At 47.2% G+C, this 27,231-nt stretch overlaps 1 protein-coding gene across 1 annotated transcript; it reads left to right on the top strand.

Annotated features, from left to right (window-relative positions):
- ATP2C2 (ATPase secretory pathway Ca2+ transporting 2) lies at positions 1–27,143 on the top strand. Its single transcript, XM_033069803.1, has 27 exons — positions 1–99; positions 5,143–5,253; positions 5,931–6,047; positions 7,741–7,830; positions 9,430–9,465; positions 9,557–9,618; positions 10,783–10,891; positions 10,968–11,117; positions 11,464–11,532; positions 11,845–11,920; positions 12,105–12,171; positions 13,289–13,413; positions 15,083–15,180; positions 16,844–16,945; positions 17,738–17,827; positions 19,489–19,590; positions 20,267–20,423; positions 21,944–22,114; positions 22,431–22,528; positions 22,627–22,677; positions 23,207–23,373; positions 23,998–24,066; positions 24,146–24,262; positions 24,891–25,038; positions 25,610–25,705; positions 26,008–26,149; positions 26,764–27,143. Exons 1-27 carry the CDS (start codon positions 1–3, stop codon positions 26,874–26,876), a joined length of 2,832 nt encoding a protein of 943 aa, XP_032925694.1. The 3' UTR covers positions 26,877–27,143.
- The last annotated feature ends 88 nt before the right edge of the window (positions 27,144–27,231 follow it).

Raw genomic sequence — 27,231 nt, forward strand, 5'->3', positions numbered from 1 at the left:
ATGGGCGAAGGGAGTCTGGCCAAACTGCTGCAGAAAAGGGCGCTCCTGCGCTTGGTGCAGAAATACCAGCCCCTGGGAAGCGGCGAGCAGGAAGAGGAGGTGAGAACTGCCTGTGCCTCTTGTCTGGACCTGCTGGAATAGCTGGTGTGGTTGGGGTTGGCTTTGCCTGCCTTGTTCCTGGGTAGCTCTGTGATGCCTCCCGGCAGCAGGGCCGTGGGCTGGAGGGGTTTGCCAGGGTCAGGCAGCGATGGGAGCCTTGTTTCTGTGCTGTGATCCAAGAGCTGAGGCCCCAGTCCTGCCCAGCAGCTTTGTTCTCTGCTTCGAGGAGGCTCCAAACTGAGGAAGAGCGTGGGAGAGCCCTGGAGTGCCTGGGAGCTCTCTGGAGTGGGGACACAACAGGGGACAGGGACAGCAGGGCTCACCTGTCCCCAGGTACCGCTGCCACCAGGGCTGGCCACTGGCAGAGGGGCTGTGACCTGGGGCTGTGACAGCTGTGACACTGGGCTGTGACCCTGGGCTGTGACCCTGGGGCTGTCACACTGGGCTGTGACACTGGGCTCTGATCCTCAGGCTGTGATCCTGAGCTGTGACCCCAGGGCTGTGACCTGGGGCTGTGACCTGGGGCTGTGACCCTGGGCTGTGACCCTGGGGCTGTGACAGCTGTGACCCTGGGCTGTGACCCTGGGGCTGTGACCTGGGGCTGTGACCATGGGCTGTGACACTGGGGCTGTGACACTGGGCTGTGACCCTGGGGCTGTGACAGCTGTGCCCCTGAGCTGTGACAGCTGTGACCCTGGGCTGTGACAGCTGTGACCCTGAGCTGTGACCCCAGGGCTGTGACCCTGGGGCTGTGACCCTGGGGCTGTGACACTGGGCTGTGACACTGGGGCTGTGACACTGGGGCTGTGACCCTGAGCTGTGACCCTGGGCTGTGACCCTGAGCTGTGACCCCAGGGCTGTGACCCTGGGGCTGTGACCCTGGGGCTGTGACACTGGGCTGTGACCCTGAGCTGTGACCCTGGGGCTGTGACCCTGGGGCTCTCCTCTGTGCTCTTGCTGCAGCCAAGGAGGGTTTTGGCTCCAAATGCAGAGTCCATGTGGAAATACTGCTTTCCTTTCCTGGAAAATGCTGCACTGGTGTCCCCTCCCTGCTCTCACTCTTGGTGCACATGGAGTGGGCAGTGGTGGTTTGGGTGACATTTGCTGCTCTTCTTGGCTTTTTGCCACAAAATCTCCCAGTCTGGGATTAACTGATTATTTGCTCAGCACGAGGTTTCCATGGCTCAAGCCCCATTTTTTCCCCCACATGGCAGATGGGTTGGGTGCTCTGCCACGTGAACCCCATTTGTTTAATTCCTTCAGCACATGGGGTTAGCCCTTTCTCCCATCCCAACCAGCTCCATCCACACACTTGGAGAGATTCATGCACTTTTCCTGGCTGGCTGAAGCCTTTCCCAGATATCATTTCAGCTAATCCCTTTCCTGAGCCTTGTCTGTCCAGTGTGGGGTGGGTCAGTGTTACAGGGAGAAGAAAATGAGATGCTGAACTCTTACCCTGTGCAGTGCATGGGCTGATGCTGCTCTGCACTGCTCACCCAGAGCTCAAAAATCCCAGAAAAAGAAGATCTTGATGATACAGAAGTTCCCTGTAACCTAGCTAGGTGGGAAGCTGAGATTTCTGATTGCAGGTAGGCAGGAGGCCACTGGCAATTAGGCTGCCTTGTTCTTAGGCTGCACCATTTATGCTGTGCCAAAATAAATAGTGACATGTATTTACTTCCAAATCAAAACCCCTCGTGAATTTTAGCTCTGGTCCTTGCAGAGTGGTCTGTGTACAACAGGAGAGGGAGGTGAGAAGTAGGTAGGAAGTAGACAGCAGTGTAAAATAAAAATGATAAATCAGGAGGAACTTATTCTCAGAGTATGATTTAGGCTGGTAAATAACTCATTTTTCTCCTCCTTGATGGCATTTTGCTTCTTTACCTGAAAATAGTTGCAGAAGACTTTCAACCATTAAATATTTTGGTCAAAGCACTGTGCTGGGCTGCAAAGGTGTGATTCCAGGGAGGATAAATGCCCAAAGTGGGCTGGGAAGGAAAGCCCCAGTGCTGGACTCTGGGTTCTGCCCCCTGGAACATGAGTCTTTTTGCCTGCCATGTCCACCCAAAAAAAAAAAAAAAAAAAAGAAATGTAAAATGCTTTGGAGAGAATGGTTTGATTTATTTATTGTACTTTTGGCAGGGATGAAGTTTAATGTTTGGAAGGGCTTCATGTAGACTAAATAACCCAGCCCACTCTGGATTGCAGTCCATTAACTGCTCCAAAGAAACCTAAGACAGGGAGAAGAAAATGCAAAGCCTCAGAGAGGCAGAGGTGGGGGGAAATCCCAGAACTGATATTTTGGGCTTTTTGCCAGACTACACAAAAAGGGCTGTGTGCTCTGCAGAAAGCCCCACGCTCTCTTTCTTCCACATGGGCTCCTCAGCAGCACAATTGATGGATTGTTTTGGGATGAGGGATGCTCAGGTACCTCCAAGGTGGCTCCCAGCCACACCAGCTGCTCCTCACAGCCCCCAGTATCTCCTGATCTTGCAAAGCAATAGATAAACTGATAATTGCCCTTTTGTTATTTCTCCCTGCCCTGCTGGATGTGCTCTTGTGCAGAAAGGATAAAAGTTATGAATGTCAATGGATATTGTGGATAACCCACACCTGCTTTGCAATGTAAATACAAAAGTGAGGTTTGTTTAAGAAGAGATTTGCACAGGACACTGCCTGGTGCCCCACATCCATGGGGTGGGATGGGATTGGGGCACAGGGGCTCTGCAGAGGCAGCACATGCAGAGGAGGAGGGAGATGGGGATCCACTGAAACAATTCCAGCCTGTGCATGTCAGGGGCTGCTCAGGTGGGAAAAGCTGTGCCATGTTCAGGGGGAAATCCCTTACAGGTGTAGGATCAGCAGTGCAAGCTCACTCATCCCAATAAAGCTGTTCCTGTCACAGCCCTAGCAGGAGCAGGGAGCTGCCAGCATTCCTAGAGAAACCACAGAGGGCTCAGACACATCCAGAGCCTTTATCATCTATTTCCTCCACACCTTTTGAAGGTAAATATTGCTGATAGAGCTGGGTCCTGCTGCCCTTGGGGACTGCAGGGATGTTATCCTCGTGTTTGGGTCTCTTCCTGCCCTCCAGCTGCTTTCATTAAAATTTAAACTGCAGGGCAGAGCTGTGCCTTGCTAGCTGTGTGTGTCACCTGCAGCACAGAGGAGCCTGGAGAGGCCACATCCATCATCACTCCAGTGATGTGCCTGCCCATGCCAGCCCTGTGTTTTCTTCCCACCAAACCTTTCCAGCTCCAGAAGTGGCTCTTGGGATTTCAGTGTCTGGAACTGATGGATTTGTACAACCAGGACACCCAGACAGGGATATAAATCATGAGTTTTAAACATGGAAGGGGTGTTTTTGTCTCTTCTCAAGGGGTCTGTTAAAGAGAGGTGGAAATAAGGGTGATGTCCAGTGCTCCCTATAAAAGCACTGCAGCTTTTTTTGGGCAAAATGAGGTCACCAGCTTGGGGGAAATGTGGGAGCAGGAAAATCCATGGAGAACTTGGGCAAATTGCTGGGGGTTGGAAAAGCAGGCTGTTCTTGGGACAGAAGGGTTTCTAAATGAGCCCTGCCCAGACCCAGGGGTCCCAGCAGACTCCTGTGCTTTTCCACTGGGAGCAGAGGGGTGCAGGCATCCCTCGTGCTGGCAGCTGAGCTGTGGGCCAGGAAATGGCCATAAAGAGGGGCTGCAACACATGGGTATGGCTAAAACCTCCCAGCAGCAGGGCTTAGAGATGCTCTGAGCTCTCCAGAAATCCCAGGACTGAAACAACTCCATGAGAGAGCAGCCAAGGACATTTTCTGAATGTGTGATTTTCTGTCTCAGGCTTTAGATTGCAAAGCCCTGAATGTTCCTAGAAAGCTCCTGAGTATTCAAGCAAGGGCTGAGTCCCCAAAAAGCAGAGCAGGAGGATGAGCCAGACCTGAGTGCATCCCACAGCAAACATTCCAGGCTGCTGGGAGCCAGTGCCAAACTCCAGCCTGGGGGCTCCTTTCTCATGAGCACACACTCTTGTGCTTTGGGAGTGGAGGCAAAAGGGAATGGAGCTCCTGGCCCTTGGGAAAGGGGAATTTCTCCCTCTCTGTGCTCAGCCTGCAGAAGTGGCACAGTGCCTTCATAGTGGGCTGGCAGAGATTTGGGGAGTGCATTTTAGAGAAGGGAATGAAGGGAATTGGAAAGGAGAGGTTGGGATACCTGGAAGAGCTGCAGAGGCACTGGTGGAGCAGAACAGCCCTGGACACAGGAGGGGACACTTTGCTTCTCCTTCAGGCTCCCATTTCCAGCTGACATTTTCAGTTCCTTGATGATGTTTTTATGAGGGGAAAGGTGTTTTCCTTGCTCTGAGCATTGAGTCTGGCGTGGGACAGAGCTCCCACCTGACAGCACAGCCCTTTCCTCACCAGCACTGTGGGTTCCTCTATTTTGGAGCCCCAGCCTCAGGGGCTCTCTCCCCAGCAGAATGTGCTTTGGGGCTGTGCTCAGGGTTAGTTAGAGCTGGTATTAAAGAGCTGAGATTTGGGGAGTGCTGGGGTGACTGAAGGTGCCCAGCTGGCAAGGGGAGGGATGGCTGAACAGAGCTTGAAAGCCTCACAGGCTAAACTCTGACTTAATCAACCATAGCTGTGAAAACCAACCAACTTCCATGGAAATAGAATCCCACAACACTAAAAATCTGCTTGTTCTCTTAAGAAAAAAAATTCTAAAACCATAAGAGTTAACTCCACCTGTAAAAACTATCCTAAATAATTTTAAAAAGAATACAAGCATACCTAAAGAAAAACACTTTAACACATATCACTACTAACAAACTAACCAGTTACAGGAAATAACAACTAATTAAACACAGTATTTTAAGCAAACCCTATAAATTTAAGCTGTAGGTAATAAAACCACCTTTTTTACAGTTTTAAAAAATATGCCTTGTCTATGTTTAATGCAAAGTCACAGTGGCAGGAAGGGAATGGGATTAAGAGGTTAAAGCTGGAACACTTTAATTAACACTGCTCTCACCTAATGACTCCTTTTGTTTTCTCAGCCCCACGAGGAGTGTGAGCTGAAAATAATCGAGCAGGAGAAGGAGGTGGCAGTCCTGCCCCCCAAGGACGCCTGTAAATGCCACAAGGAGGATTTGGCAAGAGCTCTGCGTGTGAGGATTTCTCTTTGGGAGTGTGGGGAGGGCTGAGCGGCAAAATCAGTCTTGAATTGACTTGCAGATTCATGGAGTGCCCAATTCTTCTGCATTTTTGTGATGGATCCTCTCCTTGGGCAGGCTCAAGGGTCCCCAGCATCAGGGAAAGTTTCAGTGCTTGGCTGTGTTTTGGGTCCTGACCTCAGCACTTTTAAAATTCAAGTTTTATCCCTTCTCATTTTGCTCCCTTTGAATTTTGTCAGGGTGTATTTATTTTTATTTTCTCTTTAAATACACAGTGCAACCAGATATTTCTTCTTTCTTTTACTATTTTAGATTTCTAATTTGTCATCTATAATTTCTCCCTTTTGAAGATATGCTTTATTTTTTTTAATTAATTTGTGCTTATATATGGGTTTCTGTGGTGGTTGATGGTAAAATTTTATATTTTAACAGAAAAACAACAGACAGATTTATTTTTTCATATTTGGGACTGAGCCATGAAGATCTTGCCTAGTCTGCTTATAGGAGTTTAATATAAATTTGACATAATTTATATATAAATTTGATATAATTTATATGTAATTTGATATAATTTATATGTAATTTGATATTATTTGACATAATTTAACATGAAGTTTTCTATGACTGCAATGTGAAATGGTGGGGCTGGGTTGGGATTTTTTGCCCTCTAGGTTGATTTACAGACTGGACTCTCTGAGTTTTCCGTGCTCCAGCGCCGCTCCAAGCACGGCTGGAATGAATTCTCAGTAGAGAACAACGAGCCAATATGGAAAAAATATCTGGACCAGGTAAGGATTCTCTGCACAGATCCTCATTTCTTGGCAAAAACAAAAGCTGGCTGGTTCTGAGTGGTGTCTGCATTGAAATATTCAGGATTTCTATCCCAGAAACTGAGTTTGGAACAGGCAGTGCCCTGGGCACAGGAGCTGCTCCTTGTCCTGGGAAAACCACTGTGAGGTTCCTGTGCAGATAAACATCTTCAAACAGAAATGAACCTTTTTATCTCCACACAGCCCACAAATCAAACGCTCCACAGCAGGGGCCTGATTGCTGGAGCATATTTATTCCCTTTAAGGCAAGTTATAAAATTGTGAAAGGTGGAGGAGAGCCAGGGTGGCTGGAAGATGCTCTGGTTTTGGCCATCCCTCCAAAAAAGGGGCAGCTCAGGGCACTTTCAGGGCTCTGTCAGTGATATACAAGTGGCAGGTACATTCAGAAATGGCCCCATGTGCTCCTGACATCCACAATTTCACACCAACTGCCCCAAAAAGCCAGGCAGAAGTGATATTTGTTATCTTCTCTTTCCCCACCTGAGCTATCCTCAGATTTTGCTTTTATTAACTATTTCTCATCAGTATTTAATATGTGAGATTTGCTTTTATTAACTATTTCTCATCAGTATTTAATGTCTTTCACCTCCCTTTGAGAGCTTTTAACCAGACAAGAAGGGCCTTTTGTTTGTTTGTTTGTTTTTATTTTTCATTTCCAACCAGTGATTTGACTGATTTTCTTGCTTAGTTGAATCACAAGCATTTCAGTTACTTTAAAAGATTTCATTTTTATTTCATGGCTTGTCCCTTTTTTTTTTAAATACAATTTATATTCTTTGGGCTTTTAGTAATCATCACTAAATCTCTCCAAGGATTATTTTATTCCTGATAAAAAGTGATAAAAGCTGTTTTATTTCTGCTGAACCTTAAGAAGCAGTTTCTCCTACAAGGACACCAGAGGGATTCTTTGGTGCATCTCTGATCCTCCTGCAAGCTTTGGTTTCTCTGGTCCTGCCCTTCAGCATCAGCAGCCTCTTACTGTGGCTTTTTCCAGCTGCTATTTTTGTAAACATCCCCTTTGCTTCGTTTTCTAAAGAGAAATGGAGGGACTTTCACCTTTGGATCCAGCCAGGAATAAATTTAAACCCTGGCTTTCCTGCTGAGCATCACCACACATCTGTTGCACTGAGCAGGCAGATTTATCTTTATCTATTTAATTCCTTTCCATCAATTCCCACATCAGTTAAACAGAGCTGTAATTTCCTCAGGTAGCAAAAGGGGCCTCACAATCTCTGTTTAAAAGTGAAACAAGTGAGCTCCTGACTCCCACAGCCCTCTGTCCAGTGAAGATTTGAGCAAATTAATTAAAGAAAAAATGAGAAGGAAGAAGAAAGAGGATTTCTGGTTTCAGATTCTAAAAAGACAGTAAAGTTTTGTTTGTCCTTATTGTGCATCTAAGAAGCTTTTGGGATCAGCTCTGTGCTGTGTGTCTGCAAAGGGGAGCCCTGCCTGTGCAAAAAGGGGAACAGTGGGGGGTTCGTGTGTTTTGGTGGGAGCTTTGTCCTGCTGGTCCCCAAGGCCACCTGTGGGGCAGGAACTGCAGGAACCTGACCCCAAAAACCCCACAGGAGACAAAACCCCCCTTTGCTGATGGGGTGTGCAGCCAGCTCAGCTCAGCACCTCTCACTCCCCATTGTCCTTGTCTCCCCAGTTCAAAAACCCCCTCATCCTGCTGCTGCTGGCCTCAGCTTTAGTGAGTGTCGTCACCAAGGAGTACGAGGATGCTGCCAGCATCACCATGGTGGGTGTCACCTGTGCTTTGTCCCCGTGGTGTGTGACACCTGTCCTGCATCATCCTGGTGTGTGACACCTGTCCCCCATCCCCATGGTGGGTGTCACCTGTGCTTTGTCCCCGTGGTGTGTGACACCTGTCCCCCATCCCCATTGTGTGTGTCACCTGTCCTGCATCACCTTGCTGTGTGACACCTGTGCTTTGTCTCCATGGTGTGTGACACCTGTGCCCCATCCCCATGGTGGGTGTCACCTGTGCTTTGTCCCATGATGTGTGTCACCTGTCCTGCATCCCCATAGTTTGTGTCACCTGTCCCCCATCCCCATGGGGTGTGACACCTGTCCTTTGTCCCCATGGTGTGTGACACCTGTCCTTGGTCCCCATGTGTTTGACACCTGTCCTGCATCACACTGCTCTGTGACACCTGTCCCCCATCCCCATTGTGGGTGTCACCTGCCCTTTGTCCCCACAGTGTGTGACACCTGTCCTGCATCATCCTGATGTGTGACACCTGTCCTTGGTCCCCATAGTGGTGTGCCACCTGTCCTTTATCCCCATGGTGGGTGTCACCTGTGCTTTGCCCCATAGTGGGTGTCACCTGTTCCCCATCCCCATGGTGTGTGACACCTGTCCTTGGTCTCCATGGTGGGTGTCACCTGTCCTTGGTCCCCATTGTTGTTGTCACCTGTCCTTTGTCCACATAGTGGTGGCCCTCATCACCTCATCACACCTGTCCCCCATCACCATGGTGTGTGACATTTGTCCTGCATCCCCATGGTTGTTCTCACCTGTCCATTATCCCCATGGTGGGTGTCACCTGTCCATTATCTTCATGGTTGTTGTCACCTGTCCTGTGTCCCCATGGTATGTGACACCTGTCCTTTATCCCCATAGTTGTCACCTGTTCTTTGTCCCCATTGTTGTTGTTACCTGTCTCCCATCCCCATGGCTGTTGTCATCTGTCCTTTGTCCCCATAGTGTGTGACACCTGTCCCCCATCCCCATAGTGTGTGCCACCTGTCCTTTATCCCCATGGTGGGTGTCACCTGCCCTTTGTCCCCGTGGTGTGTGACACCTGCCCCCCATCCCCATGGTGTGTGACACCTCTCCTTTGTCCCCATGGTGTGTGTCACCTGTCCTTTATCCCCGTGGTTGTTCTCATCTGTCCTGTGTCCCCATGGTATGTGACACATGTCCTTTATCCCCATGGTTGTCACCTGTCCTTTGTCTCCATTGTTGTTGTCACCTGTCCATTATCCCCATGGTTGTTGTTACCTGTCCTTTATCCCCATGACTGTCACCTGTCCTTCGTCCCCATTTTTGTTGTCACCTGTCCTGTGTCCCCATGGTATGTGACACCTGTCCTTTATCCCCATGGTGGTCACCTGTCCATTATCCCCGTGATTGTCACCTGTCCCCCCTCCCCATGGTTGTTGTCACCTGTCCTTTATCCCCATAGTGGTGGCCCCTGTCCCTCCTCACCCTGATATGTGACACCTGTCCCCCCTCCCCACGGTTGTTGTCCCCTGTCCTGCCCACCCCATCTCCCTGTGCCACACCTGTAACGCGCTCTGTTCTCTGCTCTCTGTTCTCTGCTCTGTTCTCCAGGCCGTGCTCATCGTGGTCACCGTGGCCTTTATCCAGGTGGGTTGTGCCGAGCTCTGCCCCGTGCCCGTGGCTGCCAGCAGCCAGAGCTCTCCTGTGACCTGGCTCTCTTCTCCCTTCTCCTTCAAAGGAATATCGCTCAGAAAAGTCTCTGGAAGAGCTGCACAAGCTGGTGCCCCCCGAGTGCAACTGGTGAGATGTGGCTGCAGCAGGGGGCAGCAGGACTCAGAGGGGCTGGGAGGGCAGGAGGAGAAAATTATTGCAGGCTGCTGGGCACACAGGGACAGCCTGGCCTCTGCAGGGGTGGCACTGTGAATGGCTGCAGCTCCAGGTCACTGGGAACGAGGATGAAATAATCAGTATTGATCAGAAATTATTAGAATTTTTGTTTAATTATTAGGATAAAATTAGTAAAATTAGAAATAAGGAGTAGGAATTGAATAAATGCTAAGAGACAGGAGGGTCCCAGAAAAATCCTGCTCTACATCCCTGCTGCATCCTGCACGTCACTGTCTCCCCAGGCAGGAAAAACCTCACCTGTGTATGTATTTTTTTTGCTTTAGGGTAGTTTTTTTCCCCCCAGGAGATGGGCACAAAGCAGCACCTGAGTGCAGGTGCAGGTGGGATGGGGCTCCTGTCCCACCTGGTGCTGCACACACGTGTTGGGCACAGCCCCAGCCAGGTCACAGCCCATGGAGCAGCTGCAGGGTGGATCAGACACTGCTTTCCCCATGGCTTTGATGTTTGCTATCAGGGCTGCAAATTACAGGGAACTTTTTTCCCTATTTATGTCTTTGCAATTCGGTTTCGTCACAGCCAACAGAAATAAGTTGTGAGGCTCAGGGAAGCCTTGCCCTGCCAAAGAGGTGTGGGGTTTTCCTTTGGTCCAAAGTTCACCCTGCAGCTCACAAACCCCACTGTTGGTTCTTTATTTACTTATGATATGACACCAGAAGCATCCAACTGCCTGCAAGGCTCCACTTTGAATGCAATAGTGGAATGCCAGGGGGAATTCTAGCTTTAAAAAAGCCTCTTTTTAAGTTCAAGAATCTGCAATTCATTATTTAAAGCATGAAAGCACAACTTCTTATTGCTCCTCTATTGTATAAATAATGTTTAAGTCACTCCTGAAATGTAAATCATCCATAACCTGCCCATCTGTTTATGAATTAAAAGAGAGCCCAAACCAAACATAATCCTCTGCTCATTGCTGTGAAGATTTTCTGTTCTTATTTACATTGGAAGCTCTTTGGGGCAAGGCTTCTTGCTTTCCAAGCTTGCAGAAGGAATAAAAACCTCACAGCCTGCTTCCCTTTCTTCTTTTTTTATTTTTTTTTTTCCATTTACCTGGTGCAGCCTAAGGGAAGGAAAACTGCAGCACCTTCTAGCACGAGAGCTGGTGCCTGGAGATATCATCTACCTGTCTGTGGGTGACAGGGTTCCTGCAGACCTCAGGCTCATCGAGGTAAATACAGCTGGAAACCAGCCTGGCTGGGAAATTCCATGTGGTGGCAGTGCCAGAAGTGCATCTTTCTAATTAGGTGACAGATCTGCTGGTGGATGAATCCAGTTTTACTGGAGAAGCTGAGCCTTGCAACAAGACTGATGGTGTCCTGCTGGAGGCTGGGGACATCACCACGCTGAGCAATGTGGTGTTCATGGGGACCCTGGTGCGGTATGGCAAGGGAAAAGTGAGTCCTGACAGCACTGAGCCTCTCCTGGGCATTCAGTGCAGATTTCTTTGGGGGGACAGGAAAAGGGGAATGGCAGAGGGCAGGGTTAGGTTGGGGATTGGGAAGGAATTGTTCCCTGGGAGGGTGGGGAGGCACAGGTGCTCAGAGAATGTCCAAGGTTGGGCTTGGAGCAGCCTGGGATGGTGGAAAATATCCCTGCCCAAGGATGGGGTGGAACTGGATGGGTTCAAGGTCCCTTCCAACCCAAAACCAGTCTGGGATTCTCTGTTTTGTTTTGTTTTTCTGGGATTCTCTGTTTGTTTGTTTTTTCCCACCTCCATCTCTCTTTCCCCCTGTTTTTCAGGGCGTGGTTATTGGCACGGGTGAAAACTCCCAGTTTGGAGAGGTGTTCAAGATGATGCAGGCTGAGGAGGTAACACATCCCTGTCTGGGGAAATTTTGGATGTTCTGGATGAAAGTTTGTGAGCAGGAGCAGTCCAGGAGTCAATGCACTGGGTTCAGTTCTGCTTCTGCCACAAAACACCCGTGTGAGTGAGGGACACCAAAGTGTGACACAGGGACAGGACAGGCTCTGCCTGATGGAGGCTTGAGGGGGAGAAAAGCACAAAGAAACTGCAGGGATCATGTATGGACAACCAGGACTGTGTGGGTCACTTGTTCTGACCATCATCTCCTCACCCCACATAACAACCAAAATAAAACCAGTAATCTCTGATTTTCCCAGACTCCCAAGACACCTCTGCAGAAGAGCATGGACAGGCTGGGGAAGCAGCTCACCCTGTTCTCCTTTGGGATAATTGGTGAGTGGGGTGCAAAGCTCTGGGATCCCTCTGTGCTCCTCAAACACTCATGGGTCTGGACTTTGGGGGTTCTGAAGGAGAGGTTTGGGTGCTCATTGCATTTTTAGTTGTACAACACCAGTTAAAACAGGTCAGTGATTTTTTTAAACCCTTTTTTAATCAGATCATTTCCCCCCACCCCCAGGTTTGATAATGCTCATTGGGTGGCTGCAAGGGAAGCATCTCCTCAGCATGTTCACCATTGGAGTCAGGTGAGCACTGCAGAGCCCTTTTCTCTTTGATTTCTAACTAAATGTCCCAAGGAATTCCCTGCTCTAAACAACAGGCATTTCACATATGAGAACTTGAGTAAAACCTTTCATAAATACATATTTCTCCTGCACTGGCAAAATGAATGTGAGGTTTAAACAGAGTGGAGAAAAATCTGTAAACTGTTATATTGAAAATCTTCACTGGCATCTCTGCCTCATCCTGCTGTGAATGCCCTTTCCTATCTGTGCTGTGAATTTAGTGGGAGTGTACCAACAACAAATATTGCTCTTTGCTATTCCTGCTGGATTTACATCTAAAAAAACAAATGCATATCTCACATATCATAAAAAAGCATGCGCAGCTACTTAACCAAACACAATAAAAAATGTTCCCAGCTGTGCCCATAAAACCTGTTCACTTGGTGCTGTCATGGCTCTAAAATCAATTATTAGAAAAAGAAGGGTTCTATGGAAATTTTTAAAAAAAAGGTGAGGAGACAGCAGAGAAGCCAAAGTGACTCAGAGCCACCTTCCTGTCTCCCAGGGGGCAAAGAAAAGTTAATCCTGAGTTTTGGGGGCAGATCATGGTTTGGTGAGGTCTCCTGCATTCCATTTTGCTCATTCCTAGAAACACTCAAAGTTTCCCAAGGAATATCTAATATAGAATATACAGACTGTGGCTGGATTGTTCAGGTGTTGATGGTGGGGACATTTGGGGAGCTGGTTCTGTGGGGTAGGAGAGGAGGAGAGGGGCTGCACATGGCCAGAAGCAGTGCAGTAATCCTGTGAGCCCTGATGCCAAGGAATATCCAGCTCCCATCCTCAGAAAGTTCAATAAATGAAATTAAACCCAGCCTCTAAATCCCTGCTTAGCCAGAAATCACTGCCCTTTGGCCATGTAAAGAAGAGAAATAACTGCTCTGTCAAAATCATCCAGGAAAAGGTGGAAGGGCTGGATAAATACTCTGATTTTGTATTTACCATGTACCAGGAGCCCCAGTGGTTATTCCCTCCAGACCTTAGGAAAAACCAGCCCTGGGAATGTCCCTTGGGCACCTTTGGGTCAGTTCTTGTGCTTTGGGCCCCTGTTGAGGCTGTTGTGTCTCTCTGTCCCCAGCCTGGCCGTGGCTGCCATCCCTGAGGGCCTCCCCATCGTGGTCACCGTCACCCTGGTGCTGGGGGTGCTGCGCATGGCCAAGAGAAAGGTGATTGTGAAGAAGCTGCCCATTGTAGAAACCTTAGGTAAGGCTGCAAAGGGACCTGCCAGGCTCCAAACCTGAGCTGGAGCCTTGGGCTGATCCAGGAAAATGCGTTTGGAATAGGCTGACTGGGATGGAGCAAGCCACTCAGAATTAAATATATTTTCTGCCCTGTGTTTCTCACCCTTTTCCCTTATTTTGGTGGGATGGGTGCATGCTTGGAATGGTGCAGCCCAGCCCACAGGGAGCAGAGCCTCTCTGCACACACACACTGGGTTAAAATCTTTGTTTCTGCTTCCTCTCCACGCTGTGGGATCCTCCTGCAGATCCATCCTAAAAACCTCCCAGCCCCTTCCTGCCAAATCAAGCTTGGCAGCATAAATAAAGCATAAATATCCTTCTGCAGGCTGGTGGCCATCTCCCTGCTATCCAAAAAGTCACTGACAGGGACAGAGGGCACCTTGAGAAGGCATCCAGCACCTCCTCACAGCTGCAGGGATGGAATTGTTCTTCCACCTCCCCTGATGTTTGATTTGTCCCTGTGGCTGCAGTCCAGGCTTTGCTGGGTCAGGGTAGCAGGGCTGTGAAGGAGACACGGTGTCTGTTTAGCACCACTCATTAAATGCACAATAAATGCCAAGCCTGGTCCCTGCAGTTCCCAAAATCTGCTGCATGGCCAGGTCCTGCAGCTGAAATCTGCCTGCTTAGGGAACACTGCTATTGTTTGAACTGCCCTTGTTTGTTCTGCAGTTAAGGAATCTTATCACCCTGATTTTGTTGTCTCTGCCCTGACCCAGGACATCTGGAACAGCTTTTCCCTCTGAGGGAATTCATTCTGGTGGGGCTGCACCCACAGAGACAGAGCTGCAGGTGCACAGCCAAAACTGCCTGTAAAACTTCTGAAAAGGAGAAAAACCAATCCTTCTTTAATTATCAGTAACTAAAAATCAGGTATTGGAGGTCACAGCTTTGCTCTCTGCCAAAAAAAAAAAAAAAATTGTGATTCATTTAATTGCAGCCCAATCTGCTTTATTTTCTCTCCAGGCTTTTACCTGGATGTCACTGTGCTCATGGGGTCTGTGATCACCTCCAGAGCCAGGGAAGGTATTCACACCCAGAAGGGAGTGCAGCCTGATTCTTGTTTTGTATTCATTTCCCCCCTTCTTGGGAGTAGAAGCTATCTGGAAAGTTGTGTTCTGCTAATTCATCTTTTTGTGGTGTTTTGTAAATGGGCTCGGAAAAATGGGTCAGGATTGCACAAAGCAGAGCAGAGGGGCAGTTTCTGCTCTTAGATGTTGATCTTTCAGTGTTTTCTGTCCCAGTCTTTAACCCAGCTCCTCTCACAGTCCCTTGGTGAGGCAGGGAAGAGCTGCCACTCCTGACTCAGAGTATGGCTTAATCAGCAGAGTGGGAGTTGGGTCTGTCCTTTTGGAATAGAGCAGCTGTTCTCCTGTGTGATATTTCAGAAACATTGAGCAAGACAATGTGTCCCTCTTCAGGTGTGCCACATCTCACCCCCAGTGATGCTCACAGTGCCCTGTGTGCTCTCAGATCCTTTCCTTCCCCCTTAGGAAGCTCATCCATTTCTTGACCTTTTCTCCCTTTCACTGGTGCACTTTCAACAACATCAGTGAAACTTGTTCTCCCTCTCCTCAACCTCATTGCTGGGCTGTGTTATTTATCAGTTCTGACCCCAACCACCCCTGCCCCAGGTTGCTGCAATGTCATCTGCTCAGACAAGACAGGCACTCTGACTGCCAACGAGATGACAGTGACACGGCTGGTGAGCTCGGACGGCTGCCAGGCAGAGGTACGGACAGGAGAGGGGTGGGACAGACAGAGGGATGGACAGGAGAGGGGTGGGACAGGAGAGGAGTGGAACAGACAGAAATGTGGATGGGGCAGAGGTGTGGAACAGGAGAGGTGTGGATCAGACACAGGTATGGACCAGGAGAGGTGTGGCACAGACAGAAGTATGGACTAGGAGAGATCTGGATCAGGAGAGGTGTGGAACAAGAGAGGTGAGGATGGGGCAGATTTAATGGAACAGGAGAGGTGTGGAACAGGAGAACTGTGGATCAAACAGAGGTATGGACTAGGAGAGGTATGGATCAGGAGGTGTGGAACAGGAGAGGTGTGGATGGAGCAGAGTTATGGACCAGGAGAGATCTGGAACTGGAGAGATGTGGAACAGGAGATGTATGGATCAGGCAGAGATGTGGATGGGGCAGAGTTATGGACCAGGAGAGGTGTGGAACAGGAGAACTGTGGATCAAACAGAAGTATGGACTAGGAGAGGTATGGATCAGGAGGTGTGGAACAGGAGAGGTGTGGATGGGGCAGAGTTATGGACCAGGAGAGATCTGGAACAGGAGAGATGTGGAACAGGAGATGTATGGATCAGGCAGAGATGTGGATGGGGCAGAGTTATGGAACAGGAGATGTGTGGAACAGGAGAGCTATGGATCAGACAGAGGTATGGACTAGGAGAGGTATGGATCAGGAGGTGTGGAACAGGAGAGGTATGGATGGGGCAGAGTTATGGACCAGGAGAGATCTGGATCAAGAGAGGTGTGGATGGGGCACAGGTATGGATCAGGAGGTGTGGAATAGGAGAGGTGTGGACCAGGAGAGATCTGGAACAGGAGATGTGGACCAAGCAGAGGTGTGGATCAGGAGAGGTGTGGATGAGAAAGAACTATGGACCAGGCAGAGATGTTGACCAGGAGAGGTGTGGATCAGACAGAGATGTGGATGGAGCAGAGCTATGGACCAGGCAGAGGTGTGGATGGGGCAGAGGTGTGGATCAGGCAGTAATCCAGCCTTCCCTGCTGGAATCCATCAGCACTGAATTTGCCTTTGGTTCACTCAGACCCAAACCAAGCAGTTTTTTGCACATCCCATGAGGAGAAGGGATTTTTGCAGCCCTGGGGATGAGCAGAGGTGAGGCTGAAGGTACAAAAACTGCTCAGGTACCACTGAGATGTTCATTGGCATAACCTGGTGCTCCCTGAAATTGCTGTAAATGCTGAAACCTGCCACTGACCAGTCTCCTGGAGGAATATTTATTATAACAGCAGCTTTATTCTCTGCTTGGTTCATTTCTCTCTGTGCAAAATGAGGGGAAAATGCAAAATGTGAGGCAGAGGAGAGACAGGGCAGTCAGCAAGAGGGCAGGGCTTGAACAAACCCAGGGATGCCACTGCTGCCAAAGGTCTGCATCTCTCCCCTGAGCTGCAGGAGACTTCTGGAATCACAGCAAACAAGTTCTCTAAAGGACAAATTGATTTCTTTTGTCCCTAAAAGACCATTTTAATGTGATATTGTCACTGTCTGCAGCCTTTCCTTTAAGCATTGCTTTGAGAGACAAAGAAGAACCCCTGCACTCCTTGAAAATGAGAATTTTCTGGAGTGCAGCCCCCTGCACACATCTGGCAAAGGGGAAATTTCCCTTCTCTCTCTCCCTCCCTCAGGTCACTGGGGTGGGCTACAATGGAGAAGGAAATGTTTATCTTCTGCCATCCAAGGAGATCCTTAAAGAGTTTTCCAACATCTCCATTGGGAAACTCGTGGAGGTGAGTATAAATTATGAACCAGCTTATCCTAGTGACATTCCATTTTCAGTTGCACCAATAACTTTGGATAATTAGTGTGAATAAAACCCACTTTTGTAATTCTAAAATGGACTGTCTTGCTAAAGCATTCTCTTGGAAAGACTGAGTGTGCTGGAATTGCTGAAACTTAGGAGTGAAAGGCAAATCATGAGATATTCAGACCCAACAGTTTCAGGAGTCAATGATATTCTGAATAAAAACACAGTTCTAGCAGAACACAGGCCAATACATTTTGCCATGTTCAGGTTTTTAATGTGCACAGTTTGTAGACATTAGCCAGCTACACAGTCAGTTTATAAATTTATTGTGAGGCTCTCTGGGTTTTCTGTCAGCTTTACATAAAATTTTGAACATTCAGCTGTAGGCTAAAGTGAGTGTTTGGGTGGTGAAGTGATTTAAGCTGGAACCTCAAATGGAGATTAGGTCCTGTTTTATTCATACTGCACATTAGAAACAAGAGTTGTAGAGACTGAGCTTCCAATTCCATGATCTATTAAGTTCATGAGATGTATCTCATGTTTTCTTGATGTTAATTTATCCAAAGCATAATATTTTCCCAAAATATTGGTGTTTGTTATGGATTAAGTGGCTTTAGGAAACACAAGGACTGATCTCAAGTGATGCTGCTGTGGGGAAACCTTTTCCCAAAACTTTTGGGATGTGGCTCCTTTCATCCCCAATTATTCCTTCATTTAAAGAGGTGACAAAGCTGTGACTCCAGCAATGACAAGACTCCTCTGTCCCTTCCTGCAGGCTGGCTGTGTGGTAAATAATGCTGTCATCAGGAAGAACAGTGTGATAGGACAGCCCACAGAAGGAGCTCTCATTGCCCTGGCCATGAAGGTGAGACCCTTAAAGTCCAACATTCCCTGCCACCCAAATAAACAAATAAACCAAAGCTGGATTTGTGAGGTCTGGCAGCAGAGTGAGGCTGCTTTAAATTCCCCAGGGTGGTTTGAGTCCTCCTTTGTCTGCTGTGCCCAAGGGCACTGATGTTTCCTCTCCCAGACATCTTCAGGCATGGACAAACCCTTCCCTGAGCTGCTGTGCTGACAGCAGGCATGGTTTGGCTTGGTTAATCCTGCAGCCAGGCTGGGGATGCATTTCCTTTGACCTCAGACAGGCTTGGTTAATGCTGCAGCCAGGCTGGGGATGCATTTCCTTTGGTCTCAGGTTGGTTAATGCTGCAGCCAGGCTGGGGATGCATTTCCTTTGGTCTCAGACTGGGTTAATGCTGCAGCCAGGCTGGGGATGCATTTCCTTTGGCCTCAGACTGGGTTAATGCTGCAGCCAGGCTGGGGATGCATTTCCTTTGGTCTCAGGTTGGTTAATCCTGCAGCCAGGCTGGGGATGCATTTCCTTTGGTCTCAGGTTGGTTAATCCTGCAGCCAGGCTGGGGATGCATTTCCTTTGGCCTCAGACTGGGTTAATGCTGCAGCCAGGCTGGGGATGCATTTCCTTTGGCCTCAGACAGGACAGCCTGTTTTGCATTTCCTGCACATGCTAGTTAAAAATCCAGGAGGAGGACAAGAGTTAAAAATGGGCAGGAACAGGCCAGGCCAGACTGCATGGCAGAGTCACCCTCATTTTGGCTCATCTGCTGGCTTTCACTTTTTTCTAGTCGTGGTTATGTAAAACAAGATGTTTTTATGAATATTGCATTCACACTCCTGGGCAGAGCAGTGAAAAACCTCAAGGTGTCACCTCACCAGTGTCACCCAGCCTGCTGCTGTCACCTCCAGCTTTTAAAGCTCATAACTCTAGCAGTGAAATCATTATTTTAAATTTTTTTTTCTTTTTAAACAATGGCATTAATCTCTCCAAATTCTGAATTAAACCTTCCTCTCGCTCTGGAATTCAGTAGCCAAGCAATAGCAGAATATGAGAGAGGCTCTCTTTCCTATTTTTCTTGTTAATGTTTTGATTTGGTGGGAGCTGGGCACAAAGGTGATCAAAAGCAGCTTCCAGCCTCTCCCACTCCACCTGGACACCCCCACTCTGCTGGAGCAGTTTATTGATTTGGACTGAAAACTTTTGTTGTGAATTGCTTTTTGAGCCTAATTCAACAGGAAACAATTCAAAACCACATCCACCACTGACCATTCTGTTATTTGCTGTTTCTTTTCTTCTTTCAAGCAGAGTTGCTGGGAAATAACCCAGAAAAGAAACTCAGAAATCTGCTCAGCCCATTGCTTTGCACAGGTTTGGGGAATGGGCTTGATCCTCTTTGACCCAAAACCTCACAAAAAGACAGGGCAGTTCCCTAATTCTTTAAAAATTTATAGGAATCAAGCTTCAAATTCCAGTTTAATTTATCCCACATCAGACACACCAAAAGGAAAAATGCTTTGAAATATGAATTTTGCTCTGCTCGTGTTTTTTGTTGAGCTCTGTGGTATCTGACACCTGGAAGGACACAGTCAACCCTTGTGATATGGAAAATATATCCAGGTTTTGGCAATGCCCAGCCTTTACAGTGCTCTTTTTGTTTTACCTCTCTTCAGATGGAATTAGCTGACATAAAGGACATTTATGTAAGAAAGAAGGAAATTCCATTCAGCTCCGAGCAGAAGTGGATGGCTGTGAAATGCACACTGAAAAATCAGGTAAAGCAAACAGAGGCAGGGGCTGGTTTCGTGTTTCTAATTGTGCACCTCAACAAAGGGCATGAAATGCTATCTCTTCAGCAAATAATGTTTTCAGGAGTTAACTATGTCGGGAGAAAACTGAACAAACCTCAGAATTCCCAGCTTGGGTGGATTTTTAACTTGTAAAACTGTGCTTGAATGGATGGAAGGAATACTTCTTATACAGGGGTCCAAGCAGGAAAATAAAAGCTTTTCAGAAATACTGACAGGGGGAGAGGGGTCTGGTGGTGGGGACAAAAGGTTGGCCCTTTGTCCCTCACTGGGTTAAGGAGCTCATTTTGGCTGATATTATGCTCTGGTTTAAAAACTCCCCAACCTTTTCATTACCACTCTGCCTGTGAGGGCTCAACATGAAAAATGGCCAGGGCAAAAATATCCCATCCTATCCATAATATAAGCAAAAATATCCCATCCTATCCATAATATAAGCCAAAATATCCCATCCTATCCATAATATAGGCAAAAATATCCCATCCTATCCATAATACAAGCAAATTATCCCATCCTATTCATAATATATGCTCTTGAAACAGGTAAAAGAGGAAATAGGATCTTTTCTATCTCCAGTTAAAGACTTATTAGTTTAAACACTCCTTTTTTTTTGGATGAAGTGCATTCTCTCCTTGCTTTAAAGGACCAGGAAGATATTTACTTTATGAAAGGAGCATTTGAAGAAGTGATCCAGCACTGCACTCTGTACAACAGTGGGGGCATCTCGCTGTCACTCACGCCCCAGCAGAAAGCCCTGTACCAGCAGGAGGAGAAGAGGATGGGCTCCTCAGGACTTAGAGGTCAGTCCCTGCTGCCCATGTCCCTTAAGATCACAGTTATCTGGCCTGAAACTTTCCTGCTTTATTGTGGTTAGGATGGGCTCAGTCCTCACAGAATCCCAGAATGGTTTGGGTCGGATTTTAAAGCTTTTCTCATTCCCACCCCTGCCATGGGCAGGGACACCTCCCACCATCCCAGGCTGCTCCAAGCCCTGTCCAGCCTGGCCTTGGACATTCCAGGGGCAGCCACAGCTGCTCTGGGCACCCTCACAGGGAAGAATTTATTCCTAATCTCCAATCTAAATCTCCCCTGTTTCAGTTTAAAGCCCTGAGTTCTTAGCATCACTTCCAGGATCTTTTCCCATCACTCCAGAATGCCAAGAGCCATGTCTTAGGTCTGATCCTTTATTTATTTATTTATTCTGAGTTTCAATTAGTGAGGTTGAAAGGAACTGAAAGCAAGCACTGGGAATGGGAATGCTTCTCTTCCATGGGGTGCTGTGACTGCCTGGGATACGCTCGGGGTGATGCCCTGGAGAGCTTGGGGATGGACCTGACCTAAGCACTGCTCTGCCAAGAAACAACAAAAATCCACTTTGAAAGGAGCTCCACACACGGATTTGGGCACTGAGATTTCTGTCTGGAGCTCAGTTCAACCCTTTGTCAGGCTCCAATGTCTCAATCTCCTGATCCCAGCTGCCTGTCAGTGCAGAGCCCACGGGAGCTTCACACACATCACCTCCTCCATCAGCACAAACATCCCCTCAGAACACCTCAGACTTCCAGACAGCAGCACAGACACTGTTCCCAGGCTGGAAGGAGAGGAGAACAAGCCTCCAGCTGCATCTGGAGGATGCTGTAGTTAATGCACAGATTCTCCCACCCCGTGTCCTGTGGTTAGGAACTCCTGTGCAGCGCTTGGTTTACAATATCCAAATGATCTGCCCTTGTGGCAATGGCAAATTACTGCTCTGAAGGGAAGTGATTAACTCAGGCAGCTGCTGCAGCTTTTGATTCCATCATCAAAGCAACGCTGACATGAGCCCCTGGCAAAATATCCTTGAGTGATTTCAGAATGATTGAATGATAACGGGTGTGCACCAAGAACAGAGACAAAATGTTCAGAGCCTGGATGTTTACATGATGGGTTGGCTGAATTTACATTTCACATTTTTATGTTTTAAAAAAAGTGTAAGTTTTTGCAGGAATGCTATTGTTTAACTTAGTAGTTTAATAGTGTCTGGTTTAACATAACACTGTCCAGATTTAATCCATCTGCATTTAGGGAAGACAGCTTAAAATTAGAAAGAAAGGAATCCTAAGAGAAACATGTCAAACAGAAATGCTCTCATTCAGAGAAACTGTTATTCAGTGGGCTGAATTTTTGTGTCTATACCAGATCAGATTGTAATGACCAAAGATCTGCTTTTATTGACTGTTTCTGCTGGAATTTAATATCTCCTCTAAATATTCCATTTAAAGCACGGAAATACATCATTAACAATTTACTCTTGTCCTCTTTTTCTCCCCTCTGTTCCTAGTACTTGCTTTGGCTTCAGGTCCAGAACTTGGCAAACTCACATTTCTAGGTCTGGTTGGAATAATTGATCCCCCAAGGGCTGGAGTGAGAGAAGCTGTTCAGGTGCTGTTTGAGTCTGGAGTGTCAGTGAAGATGATCACTGGAGATGCCCTGGAAACTGCTGTGGCTATAGGTACCAAGCTGTGCTGCTTTCCTGGGGGTCTGGGCTATGTCCAGTGTTTTATCCCTTAATAATCAACTTCAGCATCGTTTTTGTGTCTGCACTAAAGGCTTTAAAGGTCACTGAGTTTTTGCTTTTCCATTGAAACAAGCATTAAATGGAATATAGAGCAGCTACAAAGTCTGGGCCAAATTCCAGTGAATTAATTCCACTATTTTAGCACCAGAAATGGCAAAATCTCAGTGTAAGGCTCTTAAAAGACACAGCTAGCATTACAGATTATAGAATCTACTAATACTTAGAGTGTGGGTATCTCTTTTCTTTGCAGGACAGAATATTGGTCTGTGCAATGGGAAGCTGAAAGCCATGTCTGGAGAAGAGCTGGACCAACTGACAGAGGCAGAGCTCTCCTCCACTGTCCAAAATGTAATAGTTTTGATTGCATAAAAAAGCCTATTTCCAATAGCTTCCACCTAATATGAGATTATAGTTTGTCTTCTTTTTGTTTTGGTTTGTTTTTTCAGGTTTCCATTTTCTTCAGAACAAGTCCAAAGCACAAGCTAAAAATAATAAAGGTACTGAGAGCCTCTGAAATTCGTGGGACACCTCACAAAAACAAGGGGGAGGGAGCCTCAGGTGTCTGGATGATCTGGTCTTCCCCAGCAGCATCAGCTCAAACTAAAGGACTGTAAAACCCCAGCTAGAGCACTGGCACTGTTTCTCTGAAGGTATTAGCTGTGGAATTGGACTTGATGATCCTCGTGGGTCCTTTCCAACTCAGGATATTCTATGATTCTATGATTTTATGATTTTTCTTGCAAGTCTGAGCATGGGCATACAAAACAAACCTAGTGAGGTATTAGCAGCTATAACACCAGGATAATGATTTCTGAGGGTTTTACTCCCCTTTTCTAACTTCTGCTGGAGTTGTGAGATTCCCTATACTCCTAAAAAACCAATCTCCCAATTCTTGGTTTTGCCCTCAGCCTGGTGCCGATTCTGTTTCACCCTCAAACAGAGCCACACAAAAAGAGCAAAGCAAAGAGCACAGACTTTTTTTGTGCCTGTTTATGTTGTGGCTTGAGCTCTTGTCCCCTCCCACAGGCCTTGCAGAGGGCTGGTGCCGTGGTGTCCATGACGGGGGACGGAGTCAACGACGCCGTGGCGCTGAAATCCGCGGACATCGGCATCGCCATGGGGCAGGCGGGCACGGACGTCAGCAAAGAGGCTGCCAACATGATCCTCGTGGATGATGACTTCTCCAAAGTCATGTAGGTGTAGAGAATTTCCCACTCTTCAGCTGTGTTCTGGCTGTCCCGTGCAGCAAGCCTGTTGTGTGAGGAATGCAGGTGAGAGCCCCAGGGTGGCTCTGACTCATCCTCATTGCATCCATGGCAATGGATTTCCTTCCAAGTGGTGCTGACCAAGCCACATTTCTCATTGCTGTGAGCTAATTTGGGATCTGACAGCACCTTGAAGTCTGGGTAGATCAGAGCTTTTGTTGGTCAGAATTTGGACTCGATGGTCCTGGAGGAGTTTTCCAACCTTTATGATTCTACCTCGAGCTCTGCCTCATCCAGGAAGCTCAGAGGAAAAACATGATTTGCAATGCTCTGTTGGTTGACAACAAGAGGGAGGGTGGGCAGGGTACAGTGAGTGTATAAATAGGTCTCAGGTGTGCTTTATGAACCAAAACCTGGCCATGTGACCCAGGTTTGCAGATCCACTCGTTGATAAAGGAATTGTACGTGAGAAGCTGCACTGACAACCTTCTCCTGAGCTGGGCTCAGAATTTCCTCTGAAATGAGGGTACCAAAGACCATTTGTGTTTTGAGTGTCACAGTGTAAAACAGTGTGAGTGCTCTTGACTTAATAAACTCCCCTCTGCCTTCCAGGAATGCAATAGAAGAGGGAAAGGGAATATTTTACAACATAAAAAATTTTGTGCGGTTCCAGTTGAGCACGTAAGTTCCCGTTCACTTCAGCTCCCGTGAAAGCACCTTGTGGGTGAGGCCCTGCAGAATAATGATCTGTGCTTTGCAGGAGTATTTCAGCTTTGAGCCTGATTACCCTGTCAACAGTGCTCAACCTACCAAATCCACTCAATGCTATGCAGATCTTGTGGATCAACATCATCATGGATGGGCCACCAGCACAGAGGTATGGAAGAGTCCAGTGAGCAAAATAATCTGGGGTTTAATGTGTCTGAATTTGGCCTAGGAGCACAAACTGTTGTGATTCCTCAGCAATCATCATCAGTGCTTCAATAAGCTGCACTTATTAAATTATTATATATTATGTTCCCTCCTGCTCTTTCAAAAAGCACTTCACATTTACTTGAGGTTTTCTGTATTTTCCTGTTTTATGGTGGAATCACTTACCTATTCCATTTTTTTGGCCAGGAATGGCCTGGTGTCCTGAAAGCATCACCTGCTGGTGGAATGGCCAGGGAATAGAGGGGATATGCCCAAAATCACAAGACTTAGGAACCTCATCCAACTGCTAATTACAACTACAGCTCAATAGTTACATCTCCCACACAATGCACTCTCACAGCTCTCATTTTGGGGTGGGATACTGGTCTGATGATCTAATGTTATTTTAGCAGCTCAATATGCAGAAAAGACCTTTGGTATCAGTGTCCTGGAAAAATCTGAGCCTTATGTCACCTTGCTTGAATATTCATTCCAAAGAATTGCACCCTCCAGCTCGATCCTGGTTTCTCAGGATGTCCATTTTGGGACGCCCTGCATTAATTCACACATCCCCCTGCTTCTCTTGGAGGCAGCTTGGGGGTTGAACCTGTTGACAGGGACACCATCAAGCAGCCCCCCAGGTGCATCACAGACACCATCCTCAGCAAATCCCTGATCCTGAAAATCTTCATGTCAGCACTCATCATCATCAGTGGAACCCTCTTTGTGTTCTGGAAGGAGGTGAGGGAGATCTGCATCAGCTCTTGTTTCCATCAGGGTGGGGGGAGCACAAGGTGAGGGCAGTTTCTGAAGGACATGGGAAGGATTTTCTGGCATCCATCCATGGGAAGGATCAGGGTGGGCAGAGGGCTGAGAAAGCAGGGTCAGCTCCCAGCTCTGCCCCTGCCTCCCTCTGCTACCTCTAATTTGTTCCTTCCAATCTAGAATGGAAACTATTTCTTGATGTGGCATCAGGACTTTTTGGACTTTTCACCTTAAGCTTTCCATTTTCCCAGCAGAAAATGCCAACGGATTGCTGTTGGTACTTTAAGTTTCAGTAATTTAATTTAGAATGTTCTTTACTCAAAGTCCACATCAGTTTAAGAATTTAAAATACAGTTGATAAGATCATTAACTTTAAAATTAGCAGAGAGAACTGAATGTTGCCCATAAGAGCTAGAACTAGATTTACTCCTTTGTTTTACCACCCTTAGATTTCACTGCACTCATTAAAGGGAACATTTAATTCTTCTATTGAATTGGCATATTTTTGTAAGGCCAAACTAACCCCTGATTTTCTGTGTGCTTCCAGAACCCAAAAGGGGGCATAACCCCCCGAACCACAACGATGACTTTTACCTGTTTTGTGTTTTTTGACCTCTTCAACGCCCTGACGTGTCGCTCTCAGGTGAGATGGCTCTGTCAGCAGTAATTTCTTGTCTCAAATCACAAACATAAACATTAGAATACCAGCATTTTGCATAGTAAGGGCTTTCTTAATGTAATTTAAAGCAGTATGATTTTTATCAGCTTTTTATATAGATAAAATTATCCATCACCGTTCAAGTGCAACTACACTTTCAATTATGTAGCTCTAAATGTTTATGTAACTTCAGAAGTAATGGAGATGAAATGTAAAGAAACAAGGTGACATTTAGCTCCAACAGAGATTGGGAAAGTTACTTTTTAACATTTTTTCCCCTTTTCTAGACAAAGCTGATATTTGAAATCGGCTTTTTCCGAAACCGCATGTTCCTGTACTCCGTGCTGGGGTCGTTTCTGGGACAGCTGGCTGTTATCTACATCCCTCCACTACAAAAGATCTTCCAGACAGAGAATTTAGGAGTGTTAGGTAAGTTGCAAAATAAATAATGGTTTGTTTTGTTGGTTTTTTTTTCCTTAAAGTGTCTTTAGAAAGCAGATGCTGTTCCCAGTTTGCTGTGTGAGCTCCCAACACTTCACTGGAGGAGAAATCAGCCACAGCTCTTGTCTCTGTGTATTTGCACAGAGCTGTACCCAAATAGTAGCAGTATTTCAAATTATCCCAGCCTAGATTCTCAATTTTGATTTACTGCACATAAATGCAAGTAAATGGAGACAGGCTAAGATTTTCTAGCTCTGTGTGGTGATATTTCTCAGATTATGCAGGGAAAGAGCTGGGTTAGACTTCAGCTTCCCAGCTGAAATGCAGCACAGATTTTAATTTAAATCAACAATTGCACCCTACCACACCGTGTTACATCCACAGCAGGCTGCTGTCAGAAGCAGGGGCAGGATCCCAAATGATTCCTGTTTCCACCCTGCAAGGGGATGTCCCAGCTGGGGGTGCCCCTTTGCTGCTGTCCCTGATTCTCAGGGGTTCACCAGCCCAGTTCCCAGCTGAGGAGGGCCCTGGGCTGGGATTCCTGCCCAGCTGAGCTGGGATTCCTGCCCAGCTGAGCTGAGCTCCACTCTCTGCTCTCCCAGACCTGCTGTTCCTCACCGGCCTGGCTTCCTCGGTGTTCGTGGTGTCCGAGCTCGTCAAGCTGTGTGAGAAGCGCTGCTGCCACCCAAAGCACACCAAGGGATCTCACAACTGACTGAGGCTGCTCTGAAACACACTTGGGACAGAGCTGTGATGCTGGGTGATCCAATCCATCCTTCCTGAGGGTACTCAAGTGCATCTGTACCAGCAGTCCTCACCCACAGACTCTTCTTCCCACTCCACATGAGCTGCTGCAGAAACCTCCAGAGTGGCTCCTGCTTTAAACCAAGAGCAGGGATATTTTTATAACACTGATCTGTATTCCAAAAAGCTGTGCTAGCCCCAGACAAAAGAGGAGTTTCACACCTGTACAGAAAAACTTATTGTGCATAAACTGAGATTTTATTTATTTAAATCAAAATCGTTTTTATTAATAAAATCTACATTTTAAAATGTTGCTGACAAGTATC

This window comes from Catharus ustulatus, chromosome 11, assembly GCF_009819885.2.
Source record: "Catharus ustulatus isolate bCatUst1 chromosome 11, bCatUst1.pri.v2, whole genome shotgun sequence".
Classification (NCBI taxonomy): domain Eukaryota; kingdom Metazoa; phylum Chordata; class Aves; order Passeriformes; family Turdidae; genus Catharus; species Catharus ustulatus.

What these genes read in the sequence shown, in the direction of transcription:
- ATP2C2 (XM_033069803.1), top strand. Translation starts at nt 1, where the DNA reads ATGGGCGAAGGGAGTCTGGCCAAACTGCTGCAGAAAAGGGCGCTCCTG. An exon ending in TCACCGTGGCCTTTATCCAG is followed by an intron (nt 9,466 to 9,556) that starts GTGGGTTGTGCC and finishes TCTCCTTCAAAG; the next exon opens with GAATATCGCTCAGAAAAGTC. An exon ending in GTTCTCCTTTGGGATAATTG is followed by an intron (nt 11,921 to 12,104) that starts GTGAGTGGGGTG and finishes CCCCACCCCCAG; the next exon opens with GTTTGATAATGCTCATTGGG.